At 40.0% G+C, this 13,287-nt stretch overlaps 1 protein-coding gene across 1 annotated transcript; it reads right to left on the bottom strand.

Annotated features, from left to right (window-relative positions):
• Window positions 1-1,011: 1,011 nt before the first annotated feature.
• LOC139454027 (uncharacterized) lies at window positions 1,012-8,389 on the bottom strand. The gene is made up of 3 exons (XM_071235511.1): window positions 8,033-8,389; window positions 4,030-4,807; window positions 1,012-1,420 (listed from the first exon to the last, which is right to left on the bottom strand). The coding sequence occupies exons 1-3, from the start codon at window positions 8,292-8,294 to the stop codon at window positions 1,183-1,185; spliced, it is 1,278 nt and encodes a 425-aa protein (XP_071091612.1). The 5' UTR covers window positions 8,295-8,389; the 3' UTR covers window positions 1,012-1,182.
• Window positions 8,390-13,287: the final 4,898 nt, after the last annotated feature.

Genomic DNA, 13,287 nt, shown 5'->3' with positions numbered 1-13,287 from the left:
TTTCTAGTATTAGAAATGTGGGATGGAAGGTATTGTCACAGTGTTGAATGAAGGGGCCATATGAGCTTAACACTATAAACATCATACAGAGATAGACACCCTTTTTCATATCCAACTAGTCCACAGCTCATTCCAGACCAGTGGTCAAGGTAAACTATCTAGATTTCTGGAGAAAAGTAGTCCCTCTAGATTTTCACTTGTCTCAGCCAAAGGGACTAGTGGCCTTGTTAAACCCTGTACAGTACGTTGGAAGCACTGCCATACAATCGCAACCATATATTAGACATTCCGGAATATTCGTTTGTTCAGTTTTAAAAATTTTAATTAAGAACTGTGTCCACATATTTTCAAGCGTAGTAAAGCTCAAGAAAGCTGCTTTCTAATTGGCTGATGTCGACTTCTTGTTAAGTCGTTTCAGTGGTCGGTCAAAGTTCGCAAAAGGTCGTTCTGACATGACCCGTAATGGGATGTCCCCAGAATCTTTGTTTAGCGGCAGCAGAAGACCTTAAAGATCCTGTTTTTAGTTTGAATGACTTCACATCACTTACACCAAATGGTCAACACCACCATTTTGTACCCACCATCAGCATTTCCTTGCATTCAAGGGACACAACTTTGCACAGCCAGTTGTGCTGCCTCTGATCACAAGACATGACATGACCATAATAAAGCTTTTATTGGTCACATTGTTCAACTGAAATAAGTAATAAGTCCGATACATCTTGGTATTATAGGAGTCAGTGAGTGAGCGAGTCAGAAAGTATTTAGGTCATATATCGGTGCTGCAACTTATTTATGGTAGGAGAGTCTAAAATGATGGAAGTATTAGATGTTTACAACCTTGGTGAAGCCCAGGTACAGAGCTGACACACCAAGAATCATAATCAGGGCAAATCCGGGAACTCAATCCATAATCATCAGATTCTGCCATGACAAAGGAACGCAACTCTGCACAGCGATACAGCGCCGCCTTAGATGTTTGGGCAACTTGTGCTTTCATAGGAAAACATCCCTATCAAAAAGTGAGAGGCACATAATAAGGGATGTGTGTACCACACGAAGAAGTCTGGCCCCAGGTCTCCTGTACAGCATCAGTCATCTTGAACCCATCAAGGCTGACTCAAGACTTTCTTCAAACCATCCTGTTGGTTGTACTGAGTTTGTCATGTTTTAAGTCCAAATCTATTTTTCAACATGTTCAATGTTCTTAGGCTTTGGGGGTTTCAGGATGCCAATTTTCCTCAGATATCTGACGAGGAAGGGTGTTACGGAGACGGTGATGCCAATTCGAGCAGGAGCAAACACCTTGTGAACTGCATATGCCACCACAAAGGTTCCTGCCCCGGCTACTACAGCCTCCGACCCTACCAAGGTCTTCCCGATCCCGATCTTGTCCATAAATGCCACCATGTCAATTCCACTGAAAAGACAAAGGGAAAAATTAATCATCAATTTCACCACAATATGGTCACAACAATGAAGACTTTATCTATAAAACTAGAGATAAAATGCAAGATCTTCACATCATATCAGCTCAAGGGTCATGTGATTTACCCCATCAAACCATCAGGTATCTCTGGTGTTCACCATATCATATGATGGTGTCAGAAAGGTCTTCACACATTGTACCCTTGTGGGGAGTTTAAAAGCTGGGTCTTCAAGCATGACGTTCTAACGCTTGAATCACATGGCTACCACACCACCCTTTACTTAATGGATATGAAACACAAACATAAGATTCATTAAATCTTAAATTGTTATACTTATATACTGTTATTCATAGAAGTAATGAGAGCATGAAATAACAGTGAATGTCCCTTGCTAGCATTAATGTAGTGACACATTTTTATCTTTGTATACTGGAGTACATTGTCACGACAGGTTCACTGTACATGACTGTGTAAGCAATGACATATACAACAAGAGTCATCAGGAAATCATATCCCCCAGGTCTGGTGCAATTCAGAAATAGACCTTAGCTACTTACACCCCACTTTTGGTTCATTGCCATTGGATACCTTCAGTTCAGGGAAGAAACAAATGTTACTGTTCAGTGTTTTTCAATACCCCAAATTATCAAAATGCACCAGTTCACCCCTTGACTGATCTGTATAGCAAGTTTCTGCACGAAATATCCAACAGATTAGGGGTCCAGCTCCGGAAACAGTAAACCTACGGTGGATGACATTGTCATCCAACAATAAACAACACAATTGAGTGCTAGCTTTAGAGTGCTTCTCACCAGTTCAGTGTCAAGTGTGGTCAGTTAATTTACACAAGTTGATCAAGTGGTTATGCAGTCAGCATCCCTGCATGATGGCATCTTTGGTAAAATGTCAGATAAAACACTGCTAACTTAAGCAGTGAAAATGTCGGGTAAAGCAAAAGCAGTCGGGGTGAATACACAACACTCTCATTTACATTCAAAGACTGGTGCTAACTCATGTCACAGCACTTGGTACCTGTAAAATATTAGTGACTCGACCTACTAGTATCTCATTTTAACAGGAGTTAGTGGAATATCCTGCCTTTTGAGTTCATGTCAAGCAGCCAACGTTTGTGAAGACAACAAATGACATTTTTCAATCACACTGCCATTAAAGTACATTGTGGAATTGTAAATCTAGAGTCTTGGTGGTTGCTGGTGTGTATTCATAGTTCAAGGTAGGGCTATTTGCAATAACTTCATGCCACATTTTAGGCCTGGGGTCGACACTCGCATTATTAGGCGACACATTAATTTCATGATTTTCAGTATACCAATAACTTAGACAATTCCTTCAAACACTGTGTAATAATCCAAACCATAAAACAATTTTCTTTGTACTACCTTCCAATTGAAAACCATAATAAGGCATATTACATATCCACCACAAATGAATGAGTGAGTTGGGTTGGGTTTAACGCCACTTTGAACAGTTTTCCAGTTATAACATGGCATGTCACCTTAATGTGGGAGGAAAGCCTGTAGAAAAATCTGCATGCCTAGCACTGATTACACACGGCAAGCATGAAAAAGATGTGTTCTGATAAGCACAGGGCTGTTTACAGACTACACACTTAATGTGGGGCCGAGTACACTAGTGACAGTTGTAGTATAAGGAGGAAGCTGGCCTTAGGTCTCACCCAGGAGTAGAGCTGAACACTTGGGTACAAAGCAGGGACAAGGCAACATTGTAAGGAAACTAAACTAAACCCCCTGCCTCCCCCCCATCCCTTAGTTTATTATGCAATTAATCAATCCCCATGCCTCCCCCGCCCCCGTCCCACAAACATATTATGAAATAAATCAATGATTCTACACACAAGCATATCAAGCAATGAATCAATGACGACACCCACCCACCCCCAGCAAAAAAATTAATAAAATATAATTCTGTAAAGAATCAATGATTTCTCCTCATGAACATACTCTGAAATGAATCAAAGAGCTCCTACATGAACACATTATGAAATGAATCAATGATCCCTGGATAAACATATGCAATGAATCAATGATCCCCGGATGAACGTATTTTGCAATGAATCAATGATCTCCCACATGAATATATTATGAAATGGCTCAATGATCCCCGGATGAACGTATTATGTAATGAATCAATGAGCTCCCACATGAATATATCATGCAAGGAATCAATGATCTCCCACATGAATATATTATGAAATGAATCAATGATCACCGGATGAACGTATTATGCAATGAATCAATGATCCCCCACATGAATATACTATGAACATGATGAAATGGATCAATGATCCCCGGATGAACGTATTATGTAATGAATCAATGAGCTCCCACATGAATATATTACGCAAGGAATCAATGATCTCCCACATGAATATATTATGAAATGAATCAATGATCACCGGATGAACGTATTATGCAATGAATCAATGATCTCCCACATGAATATATTATAAAATGGATCAATGATCCCCGGATGAACACATTATGCAATGAATCAATGATCTCCCACATGAATATATTAAGCAAGGGATCAATGGCCATCACCACAAGAACTGCACTACCTGGACACTGCAAGGTAAAAGCCACCAAGAGACATCAGGGACAGGCCAGTATGAAATACTATCACTGTCGCTCCATATTCTTTAAAGGTTTTCTTAAGCCGCTCTGCCTGAGTAAGTTTAGGGGTTTCAGTTTGACCAACCTTGGGGTCAGACTTGGGGTCAGACTTGGGGTCAGAGGCTGAAGTGGAGTACCCCCTCCGCTGTTGGTGCTGCGTGACAACACTTCGAATCAACTGATCCTGCTCAGCAAACACCTGACCCAGCGACTTTCTCCCTTTGCTAAGACTCTCAAGTTGGTTCATGCACTCATTGAACCCAAAGCGGTGGCAGTTCTCCAGCCAGAGTTTGAACCTGACACAATCATCCCCTTGCACCCCCTGGGGGCATGGTGTGTCAGCCGTTGGGAAGGTGCTCAAGTCCCCTTGCAGTCCTTGAACACCGCAGCTCTCCGCAGCCTCTTCCTGGTGTCGGGCATACGCCTGCTGACGATACTTCTGAGAGATGCTGTGAATAAGTTCGTCCTGTTCTGCCAGGACCTGGCCCAGTGTTTTCCGCCCACTCTGGATCCCCTGCAGCTGCTGGTCACAGTTATCCAGGCCGTATCGCTGACAACTCTCCCTCCATAGCCTGAAGTTGATGCAGTCATCACCCTGAACACCCTGTGGACTGGCCTCATTGTCCACATGTATTGCACCAGTCTCTGTCTTTTGGACCAACGGACGCTGCTCACCAGTGTGAAATCTCCGGTATAATGCCTGACGAGGGTCTTTGCCATGACCTACAGAAGTAAAAATTACGAAATATGAAACACAAGAGAACTATACAAAATTCCAAGACTGCATGAGTAAACGCCGATCTTTTCGTAAAAAAAAGTCCCCCAAAAAAGGATTTCATTTCCCCGTCGAGCGTAAAACAAAGGGAAGTCACTCTGATAATTCTCGCTAGGATACTTCTCTAATACCATCAAAACTTGTCAACGCAAAGCGCAGTGGTGACCAGTTTAACTCTTTCAACACTGTTGGCCCGTACAAAAACCAAGTGGCCATGAGTCACCAAACACCGCAGGGTAGACCGTCCATGTCACGCCAAAATAGTTTATAATTTTATTAACCCACTTGTCATAGTATTCATTTAATAAATCTATCCCATTTCACAATGTCTGAAATATGTATTCCATTTGATTTTATCATTTTTTATCAATAGATTAAAAAATTATTCACTATTTCCAGCAATGTTATTGAAAATAAAATTCTTGAACACACTTCGACAACAGGTACTCATTGAACATGTCAAACGGCAAAATATAGACGTTTCAAGTAAATCTAAATAGATTATAATAAGTAATAAAAATCAACAAAAATATATCTAAAAGTTGCGAAACTGATATCGAAGTTATTATTTCCATCTTTTCGTGTGTGTAAACTTAGTCAAATGACATCAATTTCTCGGTTCGGACACCATGTCTTTAATGCCAAAATATATGCATAAGAAATCTTTGTCACAGCTTGTAACCTAGCACTATGCATCCATGAAGTTCCATAATTTTAATATAGGTCGTGATTTCATGCTTAAAAGGTTCAGAATAACATGATTTAACGCAAACCTTTCGTCAAAGTCTGAAAATTATCATACACCAGGGCCCATTTGCACAAAGCGATCTTAGCGCTAAGATGATCGTAACTCCCATACTTCAGCATAGTCTTACAATAGTCTTAGTGCTAAGATCGCTTTGTGCATGTGGGCCCCGGACAGTACCGTTGCTGTAATTTGATTGGCTGCCTTAGGTCATGTGCTTAATTTGACCAATCACGAACCTTGTTGCAGATTATGTCGGTGAAACAATATAAGTTTTTTTTAATGTATACTGACATGGCAGCTAGCCTTCGACTTCTGTGTTATTCATACGAAGCTTCGAAAATGGAGGTATTTCCTCATGTTTGTTACCGGACAGCCACTATCATTGGGAAATGGGTGATGACAAATATTATTTGTAATTTTTTTTTAAATAATGTTACGACTACAAAACAAATGAAAATAAAAAAGAAATAGGTAAGTGGATTTTATTAAATCTTATATTTGCCAAAAATTGTTAAATTTTCGCTTCATTGGTCCATATTCTGGACATTATGAATGTTTCAGCTTATAATATTGTTATTTAAAACAAACTTTATTAAGTTGGTAATGAATTATTTAAATAATGTAATACACATGACTTTCATATTTATATACAATAGGATCAATTAGAACTTTCAAACAGTGTATGGCCAAACATGTAGTAGCAAAGATGCTTTACAGATAATTTCCTTGATATATGTTGGCTTCATCTATCACACAAGAGTCTCTGGGAACTTGGTGTCACAGCAGTAATCTTCTGGTTGGCTGGTGTTGAAAGAGTTAAACGTCGCCCATGCTGCCTAAATAGCAGCGTCTTTCATGCATTTTCACCCATGACATGAATATAGTAATATGGCCAGTGCCAGGGATATGATAAAATGTTCTTGAAAAATTGAGTTGTTTTAATTTTGTTACTCCAGAATATTTTTTTATACCTATCTAACTTTTTAGGTCAAAATTCAAGTAAAGAAAATCTCTGAGGACTTTTTTTTTTTAAATTAGCCTGTCTCACTTTTGAAATGAGTTTGAAATTCGTAAAGCAAGAAATAAGATTGTCACCTATGGTGTAAAAGACAAAGATGATCAGATGGATACAGTGATGTCCAGTGACTAAAGTGGGTACCTTAATTGGCAACTATGCATGGTGGACTAAGAAGTTTTGAGCATAAACAGTTCTTACAGATTAACTCAGCTCCAGGATGTATTCCTGAAGAATTTGTTAATTAGCACTCTCTCACCATATGTTTTTAATATATCAGAAACAAATTTGTTTTAGGTTCACGGTCAACGGCTGCTGTAATCTAATCTAATTTTCTCAACTATTTCAATCTCACTATAACATTTAATCAAGTTTATAAAAAGAGCTATCATGGTAATATTATTCCATGTAATATACCAACAAATGGACTGACTCAAATGCTCAAAAGGTGTTTCCATCACTTTCAGGTCTGTACAACTGAAGCAGCAACATCTGTCCCATTGATGATAACAATCCTCCATTCATCCACAGAACATTAATTGCTGATACAGCATCTGAACATGCTACATACTAACTATTACTGTTCATACATTATAATAGATAGGCCATATATTAATTCTATACTCCAAAGGCAATTTGGTCTTCAGAAATTAAATCCTGGTCAGTTAATAGGGTGATAATGTTACTGCATCTCATCATAGTTATGTCTCATCATACCCAGACTGTGTGGGACATTGCTCATTATATCAACCACTGGTTTGTCTGGCTTAGACATGGGATTTTTTCAGGTTTGGTTTGGGGTTTTAAACCGCTTTTAAAAATATTCCAGTATTATCATGACAGGGTACCCCAGAAATGGGCTTCACACATGCCCATGTAGGGAATTAAACCCAGGTCTTCTGTGTGTCGAGTGAACACTTTAACCATTAGGCTACCCCACTGGCTCCAGGCTTTTATGATACAGCTGTGATATTGCTGACTGTCTCATTTAACAACACTTGCTCACATACTCAATGATACACAGTACAATTACAATAATCACTGACAGTGACATTGATTATTTTCCTCTTAACTGCATGGATTTCGTATATGAACCCCAGCCGTGATATTGCTGGAATATTGCTAAAAGCGGCGTAAAACCGTACTCACTCACTACATGAACCATACTTACTATTACTTACCATAATTGAGCAACAACAGTAGATATATCGTTGAATAGTTCGATAGCTGGAACTCAGACAATTAGTAAAGTGTTACGTCTATTATTATTTAGTGTTGTGCACAAGCCAAGGTCGTAAACCAGAACTCGCCTATATTACCAACCTGGCACAGGGTCAGTGCATGATCACATACGAGTACGCACGTGATACTCAAAAAAATGAAGTAAGCATTTGCGGTTTACAAACGTACCTGGAAAACCTTGTACCCCCGGACCATCTTGGGAATGTGTCAATGCAGTGGATAGCAGCAACTTTGCTCTGTTTAGAGAAACCGATTTTGCGCTTCCCTGAAATCCCTCGATCAAAAAGTGAGACTTTTGCATTCTGTCATCGCTCGAGGCTGGTGCTCCCTCTGCATGCGTGCGAGTCTTTGCAGCGACTGTTGTCGAAAGAAAACGAAGTGACAGCGAGTTGGATTGTTTCAACACAACGGTACTTCTATTAGTAATCATGGCGACGTTCCGTTTTTCCGAAAACAACTTCCAGTTTGGCAGTCTTATACTGCTGTGTCATGAATGCGGATGATAACGTGGTGTATTGCTACTGATGTGACCTGCTAACCTCCATAGACATGCGCATTGTGTATGGTTCGACTGAGCATGCGTAAGCGAACAATAACAAACACACGTGCCTCTGTGTGAGATAATGTTCAGAAATCGGTGTGGCATGTGGCAATTTATAAGATGGGTGTTTTATGTTATGATAATTGCCCCATTAGAACCGAAGGGGCTCACTGTTTCACAAACGGACACCGTTTCTTGAAGATGTGCTGGAACTGGAGAGATCAAAGTGATGTAGTCAGCTGGGTGGGAGCTGTCATGCTGACGTCAAGGACAACACATCCCTTCTTACTTCTTACTAAGATTCACAAGAGCTCATCTACAGTAAACTACGGTTATAACGAATTCAAAGGGACTACTAATTTTAGGTCGTTATAACCGTAATTCGTTATAAGCATATATACAGCATAACTACAGCATATAGTCGGGACAAAAAAGTTAGTTGTTATATCCGTTTGTTCGTTATAAGCGTGTTCGTTATAACCGTAGTTTACTGTATATACAGCTGGTATAGGTTTGCAGATAAAATGCTCCCTTGTCGGACACCTCTGTGAAGCGGTAACCAGTGTGACTTCTCGTTGTTTGCTAGGACGCAATTTCTCATATCCGTCTAAATATGGTCAAATATTGTCCAGAAAGTGATTTGATACTTCTACATAGTTTCGAGAGGAGGCTGGCTGGTAGACAGTGCCGAAATCCTTAGAGTGAGTGAGTGAGTATGGTTTTACGCCGCTTTTAGCAATATTCCAGCAACATCACGGCGGGGGACACCAGAAATGGGCTTCACACATTGTACCCATGTCGGGAATCGAACCCGGGTATTCGGCGTGACGAGCGAACGCTTTAACCACTAGGCTACCCGACCGCCCCCGAAAGCCTTAGAGCTACTTGAGAACGCTGTGAGTTACCGTAAGCTGTTTCTTGTACCAGAAATGACGTGTGCATTGATGGCACTCCTTTTGGAAACCGAACTGTTGGTTGCATGGGGAGGTGTCAGAATCTGTGGTCTGTGGAAGTCTTTTGGAGAACACAAGTTCCAACAGTTTAAATATAACTGGAAGAGGTGTCACCCCTCTTCAAGAGTCTGGAAACATTTTAGATTTATCTGCGCCTTTCAGTATGGTTACTATAAGCCCATACTCCAATGTGGCTTTAAGTGCTTTTGAATTTGGATTGTGGAATAAATTGATCTGATGATGTGATGATACAGCAAACTATTGACATAAAATGTTTCAATAGTTTCTGAACTGTGTACAGCCCTGTTATGGAAGGGCCACTGGTCACAGAAGGTTGGAAGAGATACTGTTGTCGTCCTGTAACGTGCCATCTCTTATAATCTTTTCCCACGACGGTTTGGGGACGTGGGTTTGTCTGTCAGGGAAATTAATATTTCTTCATGGGTTAAAGAATTCATAGGCTTAAGAAAATTTAAAGCATGTATGTGAATACCGAACGTTTGAGTCCCATTATGCCCGGACCAAAAGCCCAGATCAGCATGTTCATCCTCGATTAACCAGCGTATTAGGAAATTTGATACACTGGATAATCGAGATAGTATGGGCTTGGGTTGTGTGTTAAATCTTCCCCATAACATGATAGCGACAGTGTGTCGTGCCGAGTCATTCCTTATCTTTCTACGACGCCGCGCCTGTGGTATCTATCTATAGTAAACTGAGCTGGTCATTATGAAAATAAACCCCTTCGTGATACTTACCATGAATCGTGATAGGCAATTAAGGAGCGCTAGGTTATTTAAAAAAAAGTTAAGATTCCTCTTTGTGTTGTGTAAAATGTCACAGAACAAGGCCCTAGCACACTATTTAATGTATATGTTGAAGATATGGTTCTCTTGATTAAACATACACCCTGGAAAAGGGTAACCGCCGCTTACTAGCTATTTTCATTTTAGTCATTTAGACTCGTATCCTGTCTTGGTGTTAAAGAAACACATTTGTTTTTGTTTACAAAGTAATGGATATTGCAATACACAAACCGAGATTTATTATACCCGGGTATATAGTTATACCAAGGTTCCGTCCGTCCGAAAACTTTGTCCGCGCGATTTCTCTTAAACTATTCAGTGGATTCATCTCAAACTTAGTACATATAATCTGTGTCATATGGAGGGGTGCAGTCAAATGAAAAAATGTTTTTATTAATGTTTCATTTTTTTATGAATTTTTCAAACCCTAACCCTATCCTAGCTATTTAATTTGAAACTACTGATACACTAGGCGGGTCGGGGATATTAGTGAGCCACGCTCACTTTTGCTCTTGTTATACCTAATGACAATGTGACTATTCCATGACAATAGCTATTAATGTTGACGACCCTTTCATTTGCGCCCTGTCCTTCTTCGCATCATGTGATGACCCAGTCCTTGTGACCGTAGAGGAACTATTGATTATGGAAGTAAGGATAATATATACATGGATGAGCAACTTTTTCATTATATTTAGAGTGACGTTTCGGTGTAGGTTCTAACACCGTTATCAAGCAAGTATTTGATCCGAGGTCTGATTGTGAAGTTCACACCAATGTTTGATTTTGTTTAAATGAAACAAACAAGAAACAGTTATTCGATATTCGTTGGTTATGTATTGGTCCTCCCTTTGGCATGTGTGAATTTGAATGTTGTGTTATGTCTTGCCACGAACCTTTTACAGTTAGCCGAGATAGGCACAACAGGTTTGAACTCACATTGTCTGACTGGCGGACGTAAGACAACGTGACCGTGTTGTACCGCCAGCAGATATGTCTTGTACTTTACTGGTTTCTTATTCAGCCGAATTTTCACCATGAGTTGAACTTTCGTTTCAGATGGTCTGAAGTCCACGATGTCATATATTCCTGCATGACTACACATGGTTGGCGCGACAGTATCTTATTCCCGGATGTTGTATTAATTGGCGTTATCCATGACAATGACACTGGGGTTGTTTAAAATGGGCTATAGCTGATGTTCCAACCAATCTATGAACACATCACCTCCCATAATTTCCTTATAAAAATCACCAATAAGCCCCAGATCACGGGTTGAAGCGTGCAAACCAATGACACGATTGCCTTAACCTGATGGTATCATGAGTGTTTTCTGTCCATCTGCCGATAGCCACATGTCGTCAGAGGAATGATTCTTCGAAGTAAATGATCTGGAAGCCCTGACTGCGATGAATGGTGCTGAGATAATGTGACCTCATCGACAGGAATATTTTCCCCTGAAAACTGCTCGGTCATCGCCACGCACTGTGTTTCGAAATCGGCAATATTTAGTGCAGTCCGAGAAACATTAATTTTATCTTTAATTTCCTCCCGCATTTTACAACAAGTCGGGGGTACATTCTGCTCATAAAGCTTGTACTCTATATCCTTTTACGTCCGGGTTTCGTTTTTGAGACCACCCTTAAACCTTTTTGTTCAGTTTATCAATCTGTAGACTTGATGGTGTGAATTGAAAACCCCATCGCTTGGGCAGTTCTGTAATTCGACCTATCTAAACTTATGAATGGTTTCCCTCTATCTCTCTAAAAAGTGTAACGAACTTTCCTAATACAGATTCCATGTCGTGTACCATTGCTATGGCTATGCAAGTGTAAAGTAACATGGATCATGGGAGCAGTGTTGACAAAACAAACGCAGCGACATTTTGTTGTTTTAGAAGATACACATCAAGAATTTTTTCCATATGATTTATTTTGTGTGGATTAGATGTTTTCATGTTATGAAGACTACATTATTATCATTATAACGGTGTCCCGTGCGCATATTTCTTTAGTCCCTTTTAGACTGCCATCGTTGGATAAATGTGAACTTGCTGTTTCGTTCGAATTTTTCTCCTGTGAACTTGTCAATAGGACTTCTTGCGACTGAAATACTTCCAGCCACAGGTAAGCCGATCGGTGGTTAAAGGCCGATCAGTCTGAAAAATGTTATTCTTTTTTAAGGGGCAAAAATATTTTTTCTAGCATTTCCGACAGTACTTTAGGAACGTTTTGATGAAGTTTGTAAATGTTTAGTTCAACTCCAATTTTCAAGTGTACCCTTTCGTTTGCCCGGCAGATTATATGTGTTTGACTTGTTCTTGTTTGTAAACAAAGTCTCATGACTCCGTAGAATTGGTCTTACTTGTCGTAAAAGGTGACTAACGAGATCGATGGTCATGATGTACTGGACTGTCTGATCCGGACTGATTATTTACAGACTGCAGTCATGTAGCTTCAATATTGCGGAGAGCGGCGTTAAACAAACAAGCATACAAAGTCTCACTTCATTTTAAAAAGAAAACAATTTCTAGTTTGCGATACTTAGCCTGGTGACGAAGACATGTATGTACCCGTGAAGAGCCGGGATAGAATTAGTATTCAGCAACAAAAGATTGTCGTAAGAGGCGACTAACGGGTTCGGGTGGTCAGGCTTGCTGACTTGGTTGATACATGTCATCGTATCTCAATTGTGTAGATCGATGCTCATGATCATTGATGTGTATCTGGCATACGGCTGAGTTCGCTGTTGATAGGTCAAGAATTGAGAAACACATCTGCGGATCCTGGTTAACGACTAAGTGACGCGGCCCTTTGCACAAAGAATTACGCACCCTTAACATAACTTGGCCACCAGTAATATGTCAGCGATAGAAAATGGCACTAGTCCAAACGTCCTTGTCAAACTGCCCGATAGTTAAGGTAGCATGAGGACTAGTACAGATTTGCCTTTTATAAGGGCCTTGCTGTTATTATTGTAATAGACTATAAGGTCTAGTGGATTTATACAACGTTAGGTTCATGTCAGGAAAACTTAAGTGATGCAAGTATTGTATTTCCAGCACGATAGTGCCTACGAACCAATCATAATCGGCTAGAGCTCCGGAAATGAACTCACAACTAG

This window comes from Haliotis cracherodii, unplaced genomic scaffold, assembly GCF_022045235.1.
Source record: "Haliotis cracherodii isolate W230 unplaced genomic scaffold, xgHalCrac1.p SCAF_10, whole genome shotgun sequence".
Lineage (NCBI taxonomy): Eukaryota > Metazoa > Mollusca > Gastropoda > Lepetellida > Haliotidae > Haliotis > Haliotis cracherodii.
The sequence above is the reverse complement of the archived record's forward strand: the minus strand, read 5'-3'. Positions and strand labels throughout refer to the sequence as shown.